Source organism: Rhineura floridana, chromosome 4 (genome assembly GCF_030035675.1).
Source record: "Rhineura floridana isolate rRhiFlo1 chromosome 4, rRhiFlo1.hap2, whole genome shotgun sequence".
Lineage (NCBI taxonomy): Eukaryota > Metazoa > Chordata > Lepidosauria > Squamata > Rhineuridae > Rhineura > Rhineura floridana.
This window is the reverse complement of record NC_084483.1, coordinates 48,644,953-48,666,636: the sequence shown is the minus strand read 5'-3', so window position 1 is coordinate 48,666,636 and position 21,684 is coordinate 48,644,953. Positions and strand designations below refer to the sequence as shown.

At 40.9% G+C, this 21,684-nt stretch overlaps 2 protein-coding genes across 9 annotated transcripts in view; both read left to right on the top strand.

Annotated features, from left to right (window-relative positions):
• The window catches only part of LOC133383050 (glutathione S-transferase-like), a 176,762-nt gene that overhangs the window by 149,938 nt on the left and 5,140 nt on the right, over positions 1–21,684 (top strand). Inside the window, exons 1-4 of one of the 7 annotated variants that reach the window (XM_061622941.1) lie at positions 10,556–10,820; positions 16,395–16,496; positions 19,099–19,150; positions 19,496–19,628. In XM_061622941.1, the coding sequence (XP_061478925.1) occupies positions 16,410–16,496; positions 19,099–19,150; positions 19,496–19,628 (272 nt within the window). In that variant the 5' untranslated portion in view covers positions 10,556–10,820; positions 16,395–16,409. Of the gene's footprint in view, positions 1–10,555; positions 10,821–10,980; positions 11,147–16,329; positions 16,497–19,098; positions 19,151–19,495; positions 19,629–21,684 lie in introns of those variants that run through there. The other 6 variants (XM_061622938.1, XM_061622937.1, XM_061622943.1 and 3 more) reach the window with 6 other exon arrangements.
• Positions 908–9,472, top strand: LOC133383051 (glutathione S-transferase-like). Of its 2 annotated transcripts, none has more exons than XM_061622946.1 (7): positions 908–1,014; positions 1,383–1,480; positions 2,049–2,100; positions 2,727–2,859; positions 4,846–4,987; positions 6,997–7,128; positions 9,134–9,472. In XM_061622946.1, exons 2-7 carry the CDS (start codon positions 1,394–1,396, stop codon positions 9,251–9,253), a joined length of 666 nt encoding a protein of 221 aa, XP_061478930.1. In that variant the 5' UTR covers positions 908–1,014; positions 1,383–1,393; the 3' UTR covers positions 9,254–9,472. The 2 variants fall into 2 exon arrangements, with proteins under 2 accessions (XP_061478930.1, XP_061478929.1); XM_061622945.1 differs by having other exon boundaries at positions 1,379–1,480.

Below are 21,684 nucleotides of genomic sequence, written 5' to 3'. Positions count from 1 at the left end.
CTTAGCACTTTGAGTGGCACTGGGTGATTGTGTTAGATGCCTTTTTAATTTCCCACAATGCCCCTGATATAACAGTGTTCCACGGCACTGTGGAAAACGTAAATGACATCTAGATGCAGCTCTCCAGTGCTCCTCAGATCGCTGTTTTTGCTGCGACTGTCTGCTGCCACAGCCAGGTAAACCCATCAGCAAGGGAGGACATGACATGGCAAGCTGCCTTGTACTGAGTCAGACTATTGGTCCATCTAGTGCAGTTCTGACTGCCAGTTAACTCTCCAGGGTTTGAGACGGGGCATTCCCAGCTCTACCTGGACATGCCAGGGATTGTAGCTGGGAGCCTGGGGCCTTCTACATGCAGAGAGATGCTATGGCAATTTCTGGAAGGGGCTCAGCAGAGGGCACTTTGCCCAGGAATCACACAAATCTGGAACTGGTCCTGGCACGTGCCTTTCCTGGGGTTACTGCTATTCTCCTCTGCTCATCAGAAAAACGGCTGACACAGCCCTCCTGACTCAATGACCAAAAGCAGAACCTGCTGTTTTACACACCTCTGTAAATTAATCCAAATGATTTATTAATCCAAAACCCTTTATAAGGTGGGGTGCCGCCAGCAGGGTAGTCCTGTGTATTTAGCCTTTGTTCATATGTTCTGTTTAGCAGCTGCAACCAGAGATTGTAGTGGCCACACGCCCACTGATAGAAAAAACAGAACTGTGTATGTTTGCTCTCAATAGCTGTGCAGATTTATACTAAAGTAAGTTGCATCATGTTATGTATGTGTGAGAGAGAACCTTTCCCATTATGGATTAACTTTGCATGACTGATTTGCTGTGGGTGAAAAGTCTCACAAAATGCAGGGTATGTGCTTTTCTATTTACAATAGGGAGTTTCCTCTAGAGATAGGCTGTTCTCTTGTATCAGAAGGTGGAGCTTCAGACCTTTTATAATCTTGAGTCACACATTTTGTCCTTTCTGTGTTGCGAAGAATTTGCACTTGTTCGAGACTTCCAGCAGGTTAGTATTCAAGGGGGTATCAAGGGCCATTTAGTTCCTCATAGCTTCAGAACACACCTTGTTTTAGAAAATGTGAGAGGTAGCTGATGGCAAGATGAGGGCGGAGGGAGACTTTTGTGGCTCCATGAACAAAAACCATGGCCATCAAATTGGATTAAATATTCATAATTTTTACTCTTATATGGTTCATATCTGCCTGAGCCTCATTATTATGAAAGAGGTTTTTTTTAAAGCCTTTAACATGACATCCTTTTCTGTTACCAGCAATCACCAAGGAACAGTTTGAAAAGTTGTCCTGCTCTGCCTGTAATGATTTTTCTTTTAAACATGATCTCTCTCTCTCTCTCTCTCTCTCTCTGGAAAGCAAGTGCTTAGAAACATGGCTGGGAAACCTAAGCTTTACTACTTCAATGGAAGGGGGCGAATGGAAACCACAAGGTGGCTACTGGCTGCAGCTGGGGTTGAGGTTTGTCTTCAGAATTTTCTGTAATAATCCATTGTTTATCTAAGAATTGATTTCAGACAGTGGCTCATATTGGTGTTTTGGAGCCAGCCCTACCATTCGCCAGACTGAGGCAGCTGCCTTAGGTTGCTGATTTTTTAAGTATCATGAAATAGCAGTAAATTACTGCCAGGGACAGGTAGACATGCTTGTGGGATTTTCTGCCTCAGGTGCCAAAATAATTTGACCGGCCTAGAGTACTAGCAACCACCTTGACTTGGGAGGAGGAACCATTTGCTGTTCTGCCTCAGACAGCTAAATGTCTTGATCTGCCCCGTTTCAGAGCAAGATGTCCACTTTTTACTACTCCCTTCCTTCAAGGCATAAACTGTTTTGTACCTTATTTTCAGACAAACAACTTATTTTCATATCACTTCCTTCCAACCATTGATTATGAACATTTGCAATGGAATTTATATTCACCTGGAATTCAAATTGGCCCTCACATGACCCCACATATATAAAGTGTTCTTTTTTTCTGGAGACTGCAGTTATTTCATGAGACCCTTGAAATCTTCTGGTTGTTTTATAGTTTGAAGAACAATTTATTGAGTCAAAGGGGTGTCTAGAAAAGTTAAGACAGGGTGAGTATGAAATTTGAATATTTTATATTTCTCTTTTGAAGGATTGTGCATCTACTTGCATAGGTTCAAATCCAACTACATCATACACAGAGTTAGACCCACTGAAATCAATAGGCATCACTGACTTAAGCCCATTGATTTCAGTGGCTCTACTCTGAGTATGATTTAGATTAATTCAGCCCATAGGATACAGAATTATTTTTATTTAATCATGCCAAAAAAGCCCTCACAAGACACTTAAAATGATAATCATGCACTGAAGGTGCTACCCTGTTCCTATAAAAGTTAATGGCAAACCTCCCATAGATGTTAATGGAGCCTGGATGGATTCTTTGTACAACGTGAAGAACAGATAGCTCACATAGAAAAGTTACTGTGCAATTCTATTTGTGCCTACTCAGAAGTGGGCCCTATTGAATTCAGCGTGACTTAATCCCAGGTATCAGATTGCAGTCTTAATAGCAGATGTCTTTAAAGTGGATTTCTTTCACACCATTTGCAGGGGAGAGGTACAAGAAAATAACTCAAAATTCAAAGCATGCCTTGTCAGATGTTTATTAAAATCACCTTTTGTGGTAATTTTTAAAAAGAATAAATAAACTGATGTTTCATCTTCCTTTCACAAGATGGATACCTGCTGTTTCAGCAAGTGCCCATGGTGGAAATTGATGGAATGAAGATTGTGCAGACTCGAGCTATTCTCAACTACATTGCAGCAAAATACAATCTCTATGGGAAGGACCTGAAGGAGAGAGCATTGTACTGTAACATTTCTATGTTTGGTTACTAAATGTATACTTCTGTTTGCTGTACATGATGATATAAGAAGAAGTCTCTAACCTGTTATGTGATCTACTGACATGAATCAGCATATTTCAGCTCACTGTGGCCACTTTCACACCATACATTTATTCTGCTATTATTCCACTTTAAACAGTCATGGCTTTCCCCAAAGAATTCTAGGAAGTGTAGTTGGTAAAGGATGATGAGAGTTGATAGGAGACCTCTATTCCCCTCACAGAGCTACCATTCTCAGAGTGGGTTAACAATCAGTCCCTTTTCCCAGAGGACTCTGGGAACTGTAGCTCTGTGAGAGAACTAGGGGTCTCCTAACTGTCAGCACCCTTCACAAACTGCACTTCCCAGGATTCTTTGGGGGAAGCCATGACTGTTTAAAGTGGAATAATAGTGGAATAAAGGTATGGTGTCAATGTGACCTGTGACTGCCATCTAGGACAAAAGAGCGCAGGATTGAGCAATACAAACTAATTTGACCTCTCAGTTACAATTGAGTTCATATGGACTGGTTCGTTTGAAATAGTGTAGTTTCTCCAAAGTTCATGCCGTAGTCATTCATTTAATCCCAATAGATTGTTATTGGAGTTCAATGCCCCTTTCCCAAGTTATTCTGTTTCGCATGTATACATTTGGTGTTTTAAATGAGTTTTTCCTTGGAAGAAAGTGTAGCCTCCAAAGATCTCTCTGACTGGCAAGCAAATCATAGGGTTGCATTCAGTGTAGTGTTCAGCAAAATGCTCTCTCCCTCTCCACCCCTCGCATGCCCCTTAAATGTGTTCAGGGTTTCCCCCCTGAACCCTTTGGAACACTGAGTGCATGTGGGGTGGGGAAGGAGATGGAGGGAAAATCCAGTTGCACAAGTGGAAGTCATTCTGCTTGCACAATTATTTAGTTGAATACTGCCCATAGTCATTGCTGTATGAATGTATATGAAAATAAGGACCTTTCCTGCCAATGTGTTTCTTTTAGGAAGCAATCAAATTATATTGCCCCAGGAAGCATTTCTATTGTGACAAAGAATGGCTGTTTCCAATGAAAATTGCTCTTCCTTAAATTTGATGTACCTGTTTTTCTGCTGGGGGTCACATATTTTGTGCATAGCTGGTCCTATAACACCACAATACAATTCCTTCCCCACCTCACACATATTTTGGTTCTGTTTGTCTTACATTTGATGTTGTTGTTGTTGTTTGGCTATCTGATCCATTTGTTATATTCTGATGCATATTGATTTGCGGACTGTATGTATTTTAAAGGACTATCCTTAGGCAGCAAGGCTAGTCTCTTCCCTTTTTACAATTTGGAAATAGATCTCCCTTACCGAAGCTATCAAGGAAAAAGCAAGCAAGCTTCCAGGAAAGGAACTTTCATATTGAAAGCCCCATGCAAATAGGTCTGGTTGATACAAGAGATTTTGGCTCATTCTAGATTTGTGTGGCTAATTTCATGCCCCAGCTCTGACCTATCTTCATTATAAAAGGTCCTCCAGATGTTGTTGGACTCCAACTTCTGTCAGTCCTGGTTAGCATGGCCAATGGTCAAGAATTATGGGAGTAGGAGTCCAACAACATCTGGAGGGTTTCCCTAGAGGTTCTTTGTCCATGCCACGAGAGCCAACAGACTAATGTTGATCTACCACACGGGGTTGCTGTAAGGATTATGGATATGATGTTATTATTTATTTAGATTTGTTAAATCAGTTTGTTAAAGCAGGAAGCAAGCAAACTCAGGTTCAAGTTCTTAGTTACAATGTAGCTGAAGTGCTTTGAACATTTGAAATGGCCATATAAATGTGTTGTTGTTAATTATATGGTTATAGCATTAAAACTAAGAGGAAGGAACATTTTTCCACTATTGAAGAATGAGCTTTATTACAGTAAGCACGTTTCAAATTTAACACATGCTAGCTGGCTATCCAGAGTCATGGCAACATTCTCTTCCTTTCAGCATTGATATGTATTGTGAAGGAGCTATGGATCTGAATGAAATGATAATGATGCTTCCCTTCAAACCAGCTGACACGAAGGAGAAGGAGCATGCAACAATTTTTGAAAGAGCTACCACCAGATACTTCCCAGTCTTCGAAAAGGTACGAGGCAAAGCAAGAACTAAACTTACAACCATTTTTAGAGAATGGGGTTATCAGTGCTCAACTGTGGTTAACAGTTGGTAACATTGGTAAGAGTCTTTGGTTTATCAGAGAAATCGTATGCTTAATTCTGTGTTTTCCAAGCTTCTAATAGGCAGAGAAGGACGGACTCTTCCCTGAGGGAGGGTAATTCTCCAGTGTCTCTCCGTTATTTTTTTAAACACCCCCAATGCAAAGACACATCAGAAATACCTTCCCTATAGTGCAGAAGCTGATTGAAAGAAGCTATGTCCTGGAGAAGTGATTCAGGGCTCATCTACACGGTGGTTTAGTGTGTGTTTGATGCTACTCACATCCCCTTTAATTCACATGGTTCACATGATGTTACCGGCAAACAGAAGCTATCAGAGTTTCCCCCTGTAAATCCATACCAACCCAATCCTCTGATAATATGAAAAGGGAAGGAAAAAAGTCTTCACTCCATACCTCTAGTGCTTCAAAACGCTGTGCTCCGATGCTGTTAGGTGGGTGTGTCAATCATTCCCCTCTCCATGCCCACTCCCTCCTTCCTTCCTTCATTTCATTACCTCTGGGCTGAAGAGCAACGTCTGGCTGCACTCTCCCATCCTGCTGGCATTTTTTATGTTACTGCAAGCAGAGCCTTTATTCCCCCCCCCCCAAAAAAAAACTTGTGGACAAAACCATAACACCACTCAAACAAAGATATGTATTTCAGTTGTATTGTACCAGTGAAACTACAAATAATTGCACTTCCAGGTTGGTTTTTAAAAAAATAAAACTAACTGGTAGAACAAACTGAGCATGCTAGCTTCCCAGGAAACCAGAGGGAGTAGGAATGTTAAATTAGAGGGTGTGGTCATTAGGAAACTGCGTGATTGATCCTTCCCCTCACTGTGAATAGAAAACACCGTGTTTGTAGCTGGCATTGAGCCCTTACTGTGGATGGTGCAAATAGAAAACAGAGGTAAAAACAGTGTCTTTAGTACAAAGCAATGCTTCCATGTGGATAAGCCCTCATACTACATACAGAGTCTCAGTGGCAGCCTTATCCATGGATAATTGCTTTGGGATTCAGGATCTTTGTTTAATTAGTTAATGTCTTCCGGTGTGCAATTTTGTTTAGCTCAGTAACTCCCAATCACAGTTCTATGTTCAGCAGTAACAATTTATTCTAGGGTCTTCCTTCTTATCTAGTAAGGGCTAAAGTGTCAGCATATCTGTGACAAAAGTAGCCACAAAATGCTATATACTATACAAAGGAAAACATCAACTTCTTTGTGTTAACTATTGTGGAATTAAATGTGCTAGTACTGTAAACCAGCCTTTTGCAACCTAGTGCCCTTCACTGGCTGGGGCTGTTGGGAGTTGTAGTTCAAAACATCTGAAAGCATCACACCACATTGGAGAAGGTTGCTATAAACCTTCTGACAGAGATGACAGCTCATAAGACTTGGGGCAAGCATCCTAATGACACTGTGATCTAGCCCTTATCTTTGCACAGAACACTTGTGCTATACAAATCCCACTGTACAGTTCTTATGGAGGTGGAGTGGAGTTCTGGCATAACCTATTTCACTGTATCTTATGAAGCTTTGGAATCTGTAGAAGCCATAGAGAACTAACAATACAAACTCTCTCTGTGATAGCTGATAGCAGTAAGGAAGAGGATAAATAGATGAAGAATAAAGAACTGTAAATCTTACAAAAATTGAAATGCAGAATAGATTAGTGTTTAAGTAAATATGTTTTTAAAGGGTTTCTAGGAAGTAGAGCACAATCAGATGGTTCGGGTGCACTCTCTTGAACCTGACCTAAGAATTAACAAAATTAAGCAGTGGTTGGGATTCATAAGTCACTATTGATACAAATCCTCTTTATGTAATGATGCAATGTTATCCAAGTGGATGATTTTCAAAAGTGGTCCAAACATATATTCTCCATAATGTGTACATACCTAGAGTACTCTTAAAATATTGCTTGCTCTGTAGGTCCTTAAAGATCATGGCCAGGGTTTTCTTGTTGGAAATAAGCTCAGCAGAGCAGATGTTCAGTTGCTTGAAACTATTTTGATGGCAGAAGAGCTGAAGGCTGATATTATCTCCAAATTCCCTCTTTTAAAGGTAAGTAACTACTCTTTGTAGCTTATTATTGTGTGATAAGGTTACCTGAATCCCACAAATTCTCATTAGGTTCTAGATCAGGAAGGGGACGCTTGCCAGATGTTGCTGTATTATAAATCCCATCCTTCCTGATTAGTGACCATGTTGGCTGGGGCTGATGGGAATTGGAGGCCATCAATATCTGGAGGGTCACAGGTTCCCCATCCCTATACCTACAGTATGCTATCCAAACATAGTAGTGACAGAATAGCAAGGCAGTTGGAAGCAGTGATGCACCATACAGTTATTTCAATTTCCACTCAGGTCAAATCACTAGGAGTTTGATTCTCTATTCATTTTTCCCAGGTATACTTGGTAAACCACTGTAACTCTGTGGGAACCATTCCTGATATACAACAGATTGATAATGAAGGATCCCAGAGTTTTAAAATGTCTGTATGGGGTTGGTGTATATATGTGTACATGCTTTGGTGGTAGAGTACACTAGATCACATGACAACAGGCACTTATCCCAAAGTAGGACGTTGTCATTTTACAGGTAGAGCAGCTCTGGAGCGCATAACTGTTGTACCATTAATTCAACTGAGGTATTAGATCTATGTATGCATCCCTTTGTTAAAGGATATCTTCAGCCTTCATTTAAATGAATGTGATAGGCCACACACATAAGAGCTCAATACGTGTATTGGACATATGCAGAACTCTAGACCTGGATAACTTGTCTGCAAAAGGCTTGTCTGCAAAAGGCTCTAATGTTATAGAGTATGGAGCTTTTATTCTTTGCATACTTTTTCCATAATGGTCTTCAAATCTTAAGGCATGATCCCCAAACCACCTGTTGGAGCAGTTTGCAATTCTTAAAAATCAAATTTAATAAATTGTGTTGCATTTTTTAAACAATGGGAAAATATTGGGGAGACCTTGGGGGCCTAAACAAAACTCCTTTTGACATCATGGCTTCACAGCACGGAACCCACAAAAACAGTCAGTGGGTGATACCACGTGTTAGTCATATTCAGAAGAGATATACTGAAATAAATGGACATGTTGAATATCACACTATATATTTCTTTTTTAAAAACCTTGCAGGAGTTGGGGAGGGGGCACAAAATAATATTTTACGATGAGCTGTATGGGCTAGCCACCTCTGTTCTAGAACATAGAGACAGCATGCATTTTGACTTGAGGCATTCTGCGAGACCTTGGGCAAATGGAAGCACACCTCAGTTCTCTTTTCTTGTGCAAGGATCTTGCATTCAATCTGGAGGAGGCATTCAGCTCATGGAAGGGCACTTCTAGATCTAGTCTTTACCCAATGTCTTGCTGCCTCACTGCTGTTGAGTGTTTTGTTATAGAACTCCCATGTCACCAATTATCGCCAAACAGCCAGATAAAATTCAAAACAACCAAATGGCAACACAGAATAAACAATTCTATCTGTGGGAATCTTAGTGGTTCTGAAATTATTATTTTCTTTGTGTGTGTGTGTGTTTTGTTTTGAAAATATTGGTAGATCTACTTTTACATGGGAAGCTTCCATATTTTAACTAAGCCTAGTTGTGTTTAAAATTGCAGAAGGCTCACACACTCATTTGTTCTACTTTTGAATAGGGCAGAAGGGCAGTACTGCCTTCAGCAAGACTGCCTCCTAGATCCACTATATAAGGCTTGGATATAACACCATTGTCTTTGAAACATGAGTTGAATTTCTATTGCACAAAGTCTAAAGTACATATGAAACCCATGTTCCTGGATAAGCCATGTGTGAATTAACTGTAAACACGTGTAAACTATGATTACAAGCTTGCAATGGAGTTCAAATTGTGACTTCCATTTTCAAGGAGCATCCTTGAAATAACTGGACTTTTAAGTAGATATAAAGTTTCTCACAAGCGGTTTCTTTATTAGATGTTTAGATGACAAATTATTATTCAGGGATGCCATAATTTCTTGCTATAAAATTGCTCATTTTCTGTTCTAAACGTTTTGCTGTCTCTCTTTTTAGTCTTTTAAAGAGAAAATAAGCAACATCCCTACAATTAAGAAATTTCTGCAGCCTGGTAGTCCGAGAAAACCACCAATGGATGAAAAGGCTTGTGAAAAAGCAATGAAAATTTTCCACTGAATTATGGCTGAGGATCATGGCTAATACGCTGTTGTAGCTATAGGCAAAGTGCTAGAATTGAAATGGGGCAGTGATTTCACATCACTGGGGGTGGCTACAAATAGCTACAGTAGGAACCTCAATGGATAATATGACAAGATTAATGAAGAAAAAAATATGGTAATACTGTGTGCCACTATACAAAAACGAAATAAACCATTCTACAGCGTTTGTATTTTACTGCAGTATTGTACTTGAGTTGTCACTAATACGTCTGTCCTGCTATGACTACATTGACAAACGCTACTTCCTGATGGTGACTTATGCTTATGCATGCTTATGCAAGCATGATGGGGGTGGGGAATCAGTGTGCTGGGTCAGAGGCTAGCAAAGTCTAACTTATTAATGTACTCCCTGCTAAAAAATGGCATGCTCTCATAGCGTAAGGTGCTTAGACTATCCAGCTGCTGGAGCAGCAAATTTGCTGTAGCACTGGTTTTCCAGCATCAGCCTGGGGCTGGGCTATATGACCTTTGAGGCCTCTTCCAACTCAGTGGTTCTGTTTTGTAACTCACAGTCATCTAAGATTCTCTCTGTATGAAATGAAAGGATAAATATGCAGACAATCAGAGAGAGAATCTTTTGGTGGTTCTGATAATGCTTGGCGAAGTCTGATTAAAAACAAAGAGGAAAAGCGATATATTAATTTTTGTATCGGTTTATATTCTTTTTAAAAGTCCATCAGTGTTCAGGTTACATGTTAAAATTATATGCACAAGTTCACGGGGAAAAAATCATATAATTAGCAAACAACACACGTGTTGTTATGCAAGAAGCTTGAACAATTATTTCTGCTGACAATCATCTTTCCGTATTTTATTCATTTTCTGTATTATTCAAATTTTTCCAATTAAAAATGACAAGGCAGCATATTTGGATCCCAGGCAGTCTCCCATCCAGGAACTGATTATACCTAACCCTGTTTAGCTTCAACAAGCTGTTCTTTAAGCCATACCCTGTGACTTACCATGAATATGTGGGGAAAGAGTTCTCAATGGTTTAATAATGGAAAAGATGATTTTATGCAAATTGTCTCATTTCATATTGTCCCAGTTCTTTTAATGGAGCACAACCTCAGGAAAGCCTTTATAGGAAGAACTTCTGCAAGAAAAACTCAATTTTTGCAAACACTATCCTCAGCTAAAGTAAATATTGATTATACAGGCACTAGGAACCCAAAACCTGAGTAGGCAGTAAACCTCCAAATCAGGAGATCACAAGCCTTCAGTGGTGTGTGTGTGTGTGTGGGGGGGAATTTGAGAAGGCTGTAACTGAGCGCTGAGTCTCTGACATTGATTGGAGAGACTTGGTCTTCCCACTGTGCAAAGGCGAGCAAGAGAGACTGAGCAAATCAGCCAAAACTGGTTTAATTTGTTCAACTGAAGGACTTTTAACTTCTCACAGGATAAGTCGTGCAAATCCGCAAAAAAGGTGGAGCAAAAAAAAAAAAAAAGACACCCCCACCCCCCAAAAGGCAGAGCTCAAGTTTCTTTGCCTTGGTCCTGGAAGGAGAGTCATATAACTGGAGGTTAGTGTTGCAAAATACATGGAGATTTTATTTACGTTCTGAGCTATCTGGAAGTAACTTAAATCAGGGATAAGTGGAGCAAACGTGACAAGTTTGTAATGTGATGCAGTTTCACGCACATTAAAAGTAGTTCGGCTGCACTTTTGCTTTCAGTGGAGATGAGCGAAAGAGAACCAGAGGGGTTTGAGAAAGTAGCGAGAGCGAGGAAATGAAAGCAGCAAGCGGAGTGGGTGGAAATGGAAGGAACAGCGCAAAGCTTGGAAGTAACGGAGAGCCGCAGGAGCTGTTTTCCTGCTGTCTAAACACTGCCGAAGGGGAGAAAAAAGGTGAAGTTAGTTGGGCTGTATCAAATAAACATGGCGTCCACCATTATTTGCACTTCGCTAGCTTGCAGCGCAGACGACGGAAAAGGGAGGCCGATCGAAAAACACCATCTTAAAAAACAAACATGAACGTAACGAGAATTAAAACTAGCGGAATAAGCAAGTTGAATAGGGGAAGGGGTAACAGAGTGGCTGGAAAGAACTGCAAACGTAGAAGTTAAGTTACCAGAGGCAGCTTTCTTGAGAGGTGAAAAATGCCTGGAGAAAAGGAGGAGCAAGGAAGTGGCTGGAGGGAGGGAACGAGGCCTACCGTTTTGCAGTTTTGCGGTATTGCTGTATACAGGGGGAGTTAAGAAAGTGGAGCAGGCTTCACGGAGAGGTGGCTTGAACGAGTTGTTGGCAGGAGCAAGACCGTCTGACACAAGAACAAGCTGATTAATTATAAATCAAGAGAAAGGGGCACTTTTCCTTGAAGGACATTTGTAGTGTAGCTGCCTGGCAGCCAGAAATTCAGCAGGTGAAGCTATAACCATCATTGCTTTGTCAGAGAAGCAGAACAAGGGACGTTCTGTAAGGAAAGCTTCCCATCTGTACCCTGCCCCCCAAACCCTCTACGGATGTTTTGGAGGATGGGGCATGGGGCGGTACTTGGGGAAGGGAGAATCAACCAAAATCACATTTGGATTCTAAGATAACTTAAAAGATGTTCACTGAAGTAAAGCTTCTAGAGCCCTTTTCCCACCAGCTGTAAGAGTGGCTGGAAAGAATTACAAACTTAGAAGTTAAGCAACCAGAGGCAGTTTTCTTGAAAGGTGAAAAATGTCTGGGGAAAAGGAGGAGCGGGGAAGTGCCTGGAGGGAGGGAGCAAGGCTTATGGTTTTGTGGTATTCCCATCGTTGTTTGTCAGAGAAGCAGAGTTAGGAAAGTGCTGGGTTAGCTGCTGGTTTTCTGTTGGTCAGGTTGTCAAGAATAGTTAGTGAAGATCCTACTTGGCAAAGATTAGTTAAAAAATATGAAAGGGTACTCATGCTGCGAATCTATGCACGCATACTTGAGAGAAAGTAGACCTAGTCGGACTTGCTGAGGCTGTGAGGTCGGACTGTACTGTCAATCTTGTGTTTGTCGTGCCAAGGAATGAGAAGAGCTTTGATACTGCTATTGGCTTGGATCCTAAAATAAATTAGCACAGGGAAGTTCACAGATGGAAAATTCCTTATCTGTACCTTGCCCTCCCTCAATCCTCTATGGAGGGTTTGGAAGATGGGATATGGGAGGGGAGAATCAACCAAAATCATACTTGGCTTCAAAGATAACTTAAGGACGTTCATGGAAGGAAAACTTTTTAGTCCCTTCCCCCCCCCAGCAGCCCACCCATGCCCCCATCCCACACTGTTTAGGAGGGCCCCTTGACTCTCAAGTAGGGATGGGATCGATTTGTTGGTTCCTGTTCAATCGCATTCCGTTGAACTGCCAGGCAGTTTTTTTCTGTGTTCAATTTTTTTCCACTCTCTTCTGCTTTTATGAGTTCAAATTATTTTCCTCAGAAAATAACGTTCTTCTTAATGATCTTTATACAGGGGATGTGTTTGTTTTGTGTATACTTGTAAGTGAGGCAGGTAATTGCCCCAAAAGTCTGTCTCTTGATTCAGGATTACTGTCTATCTGAAGAAAATGATGATGATGATGATGATGATGAATCAAAGCAGACCTATTTGCCTTAGAAGGCTCTGACTGACACCCACAAAGTGTGTTTGCTTGATGTTGGGAGAAAACAGCAATTTGTTTTAAGGAGGAGGGATCAGGAACACAATCCATCCCCCAAACTAAGTACATTTAAGGTTGCAATCCTATGCACACTTATCTGAGAGTAAGCCCAACTGAACACTGTGGGATTTACTTTGGAATAAAAAATGCTGCATGGTTAACAGCTGCAATCCTAAGCACATGTACTACAGAGTAAACCTCACTACATTCAGACTTACATCTGAATAAACACATGCAGGTATGCTGGCACTGCTGATGCCTACATGCTTTACTCAGAAGCAAGGAAGCCCCATTGACCTGTATGGAACTTAAGTGAGATATAAATATCGTCATCATCATCATAGATCACAGTAGATTCTGGACTGGCAGGCCTCTTTGCCTTAGAAGGCTCACAATGAAATCCTAGCGATGCCTATTCAGAAGTGAGTCCCACTGAGTTCAATGCCTCTCACCTGTCTGCTTCCTCTTTCGCTCCCTCCCCGCTTAGATCCCATTTTACTTGTGTGGAGGGAAGGAGAGAGAGGGAGAGAGAAACAGGGTAGGGTGGCAGGGAAGGAGGGATATGCAGGAGAAGGAGAGAGAGAGCCCTTGCCAGTGCAGCCATAGTGACTGTACAAATGACTGTGTGTTGTCTGTGAGTTAAAGAAAAGAAACAAGAATGGCAGGTTAATAATAAAACAAGGAATGTCAACGGCTACCGTCAACATCTCAATGAGAGACATTAAAGGGAATGCACATTTCAGCACTTTAGATCAAAGCTGACATAGATAATATCTTTCTCAATATTGTTCTATTTGACTTTTTTAAAAAAAAAACAGTGTCCACAAAAAACTACAGAAGCTTGTAGCATTAAGGTCGGTCAGTGAAGATAGCAAACATAGCTGCAAAAAAGGCAAATGCTATATTAGGCTGCATTAACAGAAGTATAGGTTCCAAATCACGTGAAGTGTTAGTTCCCCTTTATTCAGCACTGCTTAGGCCTCATCTTGAATACTGCATCCAGTTCTGGTCTCCGCACTTCCAAGAAGGATGCAGACAAACTGGAACAGGTTCAGAAGAAGGCAACAAGGATGACCAGGGGACTAAACAAAGTCCTATGAGGAGAGACTGAAGGAACTGGGCATGTTTAGCCTGGAGAAGAGAAGACTGAGGGGAGATATGATAGCACTCTTCAAGTACATGAAAGGTTGTCACATAGAGGAGGACCGGGATCTCTTCTTGACCGTCCCAGATTGCAGGACACGGAATAATGGGCTCAAGTTTCAGGAAGCCAGATTTCGACTGGGCATTAGGAAAAAATTTCTCCGTTAGAGCCATACGACAATGGAATCAATTACCTAGAGAGGTAGTGGGCTCTCCGACACTGGAGGCATTCAAGAGGCAGCTGGCCAGCCATCTGTCGGGAATGCTTTGATTTGGATTCCTGCATTGCGCAGGGGGTTGGACTTGATGGCCTTATAGGCCCCTTCCAACTCTACTATTCTATGATTCATGCAAAGTATAAGGAAATCCAGTGCCAAGTTTGAATTTAACAAAATTCTTTCCCAACCCTACCCCCTAGGGAGCCTTATTGGGAGTCTCAGGTAACTGCTAGGGGGAAGAGGAGAAGAAAAACTTTCTGTCTGTGAACATCCCTTAAAGTCTCTAATCTTCGGTTCCAAATCATTGACTCAGAAATTATTTTGGTTGTTTTTAATTTTTATTTCTTTACATTAGAAAGGTCACAGTTTTCAATTCATGTAAAAAGTATATAATAAATACATTATATAATGATGGGTAGTTCTGAACAAAATGTAAATATGTGAAAATGGAATGTGTTCCCCCTGCTTCACAGTGTGGTGTAGTGATTAGAGTGTTGAGCTAGGACCTTGCAGACTAGGATTCAACTTCCTAGTAAGACATGAAGCTCACTGAGTGACCTTGGACCAGACCAGTCACTGTCTCTCAGCCTAACCTACCTCATGGGGTTGTTGTTGTGAGGATAAAATGAGCAATGGAGAACTATGAGCTTTGTGGAGGAAAGTTAGAGTATAAATGTAATGTTGTTGTTGTTGTTATGTGCCTTCAAGTCGATTACAACTTATGGCGACCCTATGAATCGGTGACCTCCAAGAGCATCTGTCATGAACCACCCTGAAATGTAATAAATAAATACAAAACATTTCTTCTAGTTTTCTAATTGAAAGGTTTACTGTATTACTACAACTAGGATTGTTGTCAAATGATCCAAGAAACAAGCCTAGTGTGTTCTTATTTTTTTTAACAGTCACTTGGGGAAGAAATCAGCTGATGATGCTTTTCAGAGTGTAAAGACAAGCAATATTTACCACTTTGCTAATCAGGACTGCACATCTCATTGCTATTAAAGGCACAGCTACAGGGGTCAAGTTACAGTAGCTATCTCTATCAAATGATTCAATGTCCGTATTCCCATACTTAAGATAAATGGTTAACTTACGGCTAAGTCATGCTGCAGCACACTAAAATCCAGATTGTATTTAAGCGGTCATCAATTGGAAGCGTCCAGGTTAAATGTGGCCCTCAGGAAGTTGCCATCTGGCCCTTTCCCCAGCCAATCCACAGTTAAAAAGGGGGACAGGGAGGGAGCAGCATCTGTGGCATTAAGCTTGCCATCAGGCTACAAAAAGTTGGAAGGGGGCATTGTTCACTCATATGCATTTGTTTTCAAAAATGCAGTTATTATTATTGTCATTTAGACTTGTTAGTCACTTGTTACCCAAAAGTCTCCAAGCGACTTACTCCCCTTTTCCTCACATATTATTTATTTGTTCTGTATTTAGAGATTTGCTGTTCAGCAAAGAAGGCTCCCAGAATGGCTTGCATACAATCAAATGAACCACAGGCTTACAATCTAAAAAGCATAACCCACAAGGGGGAAAGGACAGGAAGGGAAGAGGGGAAAATTAATGGCTTCAAGGCCCAGTATTAGGGGAAAATGTGTATAAAAATGAATATACTGGCAAAAGTAACATAAAAATGAATTATATTGGGAGACATTACTTGCAGACAATGGGTACATTAGTCAAAACCGCATACAAAATGTGTTTATTAGGAAAAATTAGCACTAAAGTGCTAAAAGGTTTTCATGAGGCTTTTTTAAAAAGAATCAGAAATGCGGAGAAGTGAATTTAAGAGTGAAAATATTAGAAACTGAGAGTACTGTTCTCCACCCCTGCGGTAGAAGACCCTGTCATTCAGTTGCACAACCATTTTTCTCCCTGACTGATGCTTTGTGCCTTTAACAGCTGTATGAGCTGCAAAAACTCCACAGATAAAACTTTTCCCCAGCTCAAAGCAGAAGTAGTGGGGGAAACTCTACCAGCTGAATGTTCTGTCTGTTTGACTCATGCTTGTTCCCTGCCCCCACCTTTGCCTGTATTTTTCTCCCGCTTCTGGTTTAGGACAACCCACAATATTGTTCTGCTGCAAAACGGTTTTCCCAATTGTGTTGTGCTTGACAGAGTAGAAGAGTACTCAAAAGATGGCTGGAAAACCCAAACTGCACTATGCTCGAGGGAGAGGGAAGATGGAATCCATCCGCTGGCTCCTTTCAGCAGCTGGAGTTAAGGTTTGTGTGCCCATAAAGAGAAAGGGGGGTAATGCTGGGTGAATGAACGAATGATGGTCAAAATGAGTGGTCTCTTTTGCACATACAGTTGAATATACAGTGCCCTGCAAAAGTAATCAGACCCCAGACCAATGCTCTCATATTACTGAATTACAAATGGTACATTGTAATTTCGTTCTGTATGATATTTTATTTTGAAACACTGAACCTCAAATCAGTTATTGTAAGGTGACATTGGTTTTATGTTGGGAAATGTCTGTAAGAAACATAAAAAACTGAAACATATTGCTTGTATAAGTATTCAGCCCCCACACATTAATATTTGGTAGAGCCACCTTTCACTGCAATAACAGCTTTAAGTCTTTTGGGGTAGGTATGTACCAGCTTTGCATACAGTGTCGGAAGGATTTTGGCCCATTCTTCTTGGCAGATTCGCTGCAGGTCGTTCAGGTTGGTTGGATGTCGCTTGTAGACTGCAATTTTCAAAGAGCGCCACAGATTCTCAATGGGATTGAGATCAGCATTTTGACTGAGCCACTGTAAGACATTCACCTTTATGTTCTTGCGCCACTCTGACTTTGCTTTGGCCTTGTGCTTGGGTTCATTGTCTTGCTGAAAAGCAAATTTCCTCCCAAGCCTCAGTTTTTGAGTGGACTGAAGCAGGTTCTCTTGCTGTATTTCCCTGTATTTTGCTCCATCCATTCTTCCTTCAATTTTAACAAAATGCCCAGTCCCTGCTGACGAGAAGCATCCCCACAGCATGATACTGCCACCACCGCACTTCATTGTAGGGATGGTGTGTCTTGAGGCATGGGCAGTGTTAAGTTTGCGCCACACACAGCGCTTTGAGTTTTGGCCAAAAAGCTCTATCTTGGTCTCATCTGACCACAACACTTTTCCTACATTGCAGCTGGGGCACTCTCATGCTTTCTGGCAAACTGTGCTTTCAGATGGCACTTTTTGAGTAACGGCTTCTTTCTTGCCACCCTCCCATACAGGTCAGTGTTATTCAGAGCTCTTGATATGGTTGACTGGTGTACCATTACTCCACTCCCAGCCACTGAACTCTGTAGCTCCTTCCAAGTGATTGTTTGCCTCTTTGTGGCTTCTCTCACAAGTCTCCTTCTTGTTCAAGCGCTGAGTTTTGAGGGACAGCCTTTTCTTGGCAGTGACTGGGTGGTATGATGCAGCTTCCACTTCCTGATTATTGATCCAGCTGTGCTCACTGGGATATCCAAACACTTGGATATTATTTTGTACCCTTTTCCTAATCTATGCATTTGTATTACATTATCTCTCACTTCCGTAGAATGCTCTTTGGTCTTCATTTTCCTTCAGATCCACAGCCTGACCAATGATCCTTCAACAGTGGGGGTTTTATCCTGACAATGTGACAGCAACTTTAATGGTTCACAGGTGGAGGCCAATGGTAAGGTAATTGTGTCCTCGACAGGGCTTCCTAAACTAGGAGTTTCCACAGCACAGGGATTGAATACTTATGCAAACAACATGTTTCAGTTTTTTATGTTTCTTACAAACATTTCCCAACATAAAGCCAATGTCACCTTACAGTAATTGATTTTGAGTTTCTGTGTTTCAAAATAAAATATACAGAATGAAATTACAATGTACCATTTGTAATTCAGTAATCTGAGAGCATTGGTCAGAGGTCTAACTACTTTTGCAAGGCACTGTATGTGCAGGATCTCACAGGATGTTGTGTTGTCAACATAACACACATTTTGTGTTATACACCCTCACATACTTGGAACTCATGAGACCACTTCAAGCATCTGATTAAGTGGACTGTAGTTCACACTAGTATATGCCATAATAAATTTATTAGTGTTTGAGATGCCACAAGACACTCTGATTAATCAGTATCTATCTTGGTGGGGCTGCTGCTTGGAATTTCCACCTGTGCTACCAAAATGTCTTTATTTGTCAGCTCGGCAGGATTTGCAAGTCTTCAGGCACTCCTTTAAACCTCTGATGTTGAGATTTTGAGAGATGGGTGGAGCAGCCCACTTGTCAGTCAAGACATCACAGAAGTAGGCGGGATTGGCAAACAACACAAGCATATATTTCCAACATAAAAGAAAATGCCATCTATAAGAGAGAGGGAAATCATACTCAACTGATATAGAGGGAAGGCCAAGAGGAAATAGGTGCCTGGCGATACTTTGGAGTCCTCAATCTGGTCTCAGTTCAGTGTGTTGGATTGTTTGCTTTTGGAGGTCATTTCCAGCTCTGTGATCCTAGGAATACTGCAACTGATCTGCATGCTGAAAATGAAAAATATCAAAGAAACTCTGTATTGTGTACTGTCCAAGCACATGATTTCTACAGAGAGAAAGAACCCATTTTCATCCCAGTGATCCTTTCTGTAATATAAATAATTACAAATGAAGAGTACAGAATGAGAAAAATGAAATGTAAACACTGCATTGTATCTTGCCGTTTTCAAAATATTCCGAACAGCACTAACTGCTTTTAAACGAAAACAAAAACACAAGTATCTATCAATTAATACCTTCAAGCTCATCTATGTGTTGTAAAACAAGGAGGGGGAAAACATTTTTATTCTGTTGCTATGTTTCAGTTTGAAGAACAATTTATAGAAACAAAGGAAGACTTGGAAAAATTACGGAATGGTAAGTCTATGGGTGAAGGTGTTGCTGCATGAAACCACTTGAAAGATTGATTATTTTTATTATTGAATCACTATTGATTCTTTAAATAAAAGTCTAATAAACCACTTAGTGGGTTGGATACTGTTATTTGCAGGGAAAGAATTGTGTCAGTTTTCATTCAAATCCGAATTACCCAAACCAGTGGGGAGACAGCTTTTCCCAATGAAAGTTGCCCTGTTCAGAGGTGATCAGTATCGGAAACCTTAAAACTACATTTTTAAGTTCCATAGAAAGCAGACTGAATCAATCTGAAAGTAAGTTTGTAAGTACTGAATCACTCGTCTGCATTGTTTTTTCTTTAAACAGATGGATTCCTCCTGTTTCAGCAAGTGCCCATGGTGGAAATTGATGGGATGAAGTTGGTGCAGACACGAGCCATCCTCAACTACATTGCAGCAAAACACAACCTCTACGGCAAGGACCTGAAGGAGAGAGCACTGTACTTATTAACATTTAGAATTTACTGTAGGCTTGTTACATGTGTAGAAAGCCAGCCTTTAATAGAAGTTAAAAATATGGAATGTATGCACTGAATTGCAAACCTTCAGATATCATCTTGTGTTTGCATCTCAGTGTTCTCAGAGCTACAGTATATATCAGAATGTAGTTTACAAAGAAATTCAGGTCATAGCTTTTTTGGAGAGAGAAGCTGCCCCATAACAGTGTAATAACAAACTTATCATAACTGTTAACCTTCCATACATATATAGAATAAGTGACAGAGAACGTCCTTTGAAAGGCATTAAATGCAGGGCTATCTGTTTGCACAGTGGCTTTTAGAGATTATCCCCAAATAACCAAATATAAGTGTTGTGCTTCCAAATGGGTTTTGAAATGCATTGGAACAAGTCATGATTCTTCACACAGTATCACAAATTTAAAATTAAAATATAGCATTTTAATATATCTCCAAATTGCCATTGAAATGCATTTGGTTGGGCAGGGATCTTGACCTGCACCCAGACCTACAGACCTCACAATGAAAAGCATATTTAACAAGTCTGTTTTTGAGTAGTCGTTGAAATGGCTTGAGATTGGGATACTCTAACCTATTTATGTTGAAACTCTTCTGTAGAGAGGTGAATATCTGCCTAGATTGTGCCATAGCACTCTCCTCCTAAGAATAATGATTGTGAAAAAACAAACTATTTAGGACATATTTTCTAATACCCCACCTCCACGGATGATGTTGCATTAGGATTTTAGGATGATGTTGAACAAGAAGTCTCTAGGGTTGCCAGGTTCAATCCCTGAGACTGAACCTGTATCTTTAGGAGAAGAGAAAGTCAGCCGAGTGCAGGTGTTCTTGCAACCCTGTAATGGGAAAAACCACAAGGTGGAATTCTCCCTCCCCCCTGCACAACTTTTAAAGATACAGAAGACCTCTTGGTTGCCAGGTCTTCTGTATCTTTAAAAGTTGTGCAGGGGGGGAGGGAGGGAGTGGGTGGGGTGCAGAAAATTTCAAGGACCAGAAAAAGATGCCTGGAGGCCACTTGGCCCCCGGGACTCAGGTTCCCCACCCCTGGTTTAAAGTTTAGTGGTTCAGAATGACAAGTGTCAGCTATGAAAAGTTAGATTGTATGCCTGATGAAACCCTAACTTTTCACATAACAAGTGCTATTATGTGCTATTTAGTAATGCTACAATTAAGTTGTAGTAGAAAAACAATTATTTTAGGTGTAAGTTATAAACAGGAACATAGGAAGCTGCCTTATACTCAGTCAGATCCATTGGTTCATCTAGCTTCATATTGTCTATACTGATTGGCAGCGGCTCTCCAGGGTTTCAGACAGGATTCTTCCCCTGCCTTACGTGAAGATGCTGGGGATTGAACCTGAGACCTTCTTCATGCAAGGCAGATGCTCTACCACTGAGCTAGAGCCCTTTCCGAATGTATGTAACAGAACCCCAGGATTTTAAAGAATGGAAAGCAGCCTTGGGAAGGTGTAGGTTTGAGCAGAGGATCTGCAGGAGAGTAGCTTGGGGAATAACCAAACCTTTCTCCTTGCTAGTCCTCTGTCCAAAATTGCAGACCCCTTTCCTAAGACTGGTTTTCATTACAATATATAAGTGTCAGGGTCCATTACATACATTTCCATGTAACATAGAGTTTGCCCCTAATATGGACATAAATGAAAGGGTGTAGAATTTATTCCACAAGGTCTTACATTTATTGCCTATCCACTTTTTTATAATAGTGGGCAGTATTTAACTAAATAATCGCATGAGCACAAGGTTTTTCGCTTGAACAGCAGAACTTTCTCCCTGCACTCTGCACTGTCCCCAAATTGCTCCAGATGGTTTGGGACTCCTCAAAACAGATTTTGGGGGTACATGGCAGGAGGAGGGGGGCAATTCCTTGCGCTGATGGAACATTTGCTTTAGCGCTACATTGAGTACCGTATATTCTGGCGTATAAGATGACTTTTTAACCCAGGAAAATCTTCTCAAAAGTCGGGGGTCATCTTATATGCTGGGTGAAATGGCGGCCGCAA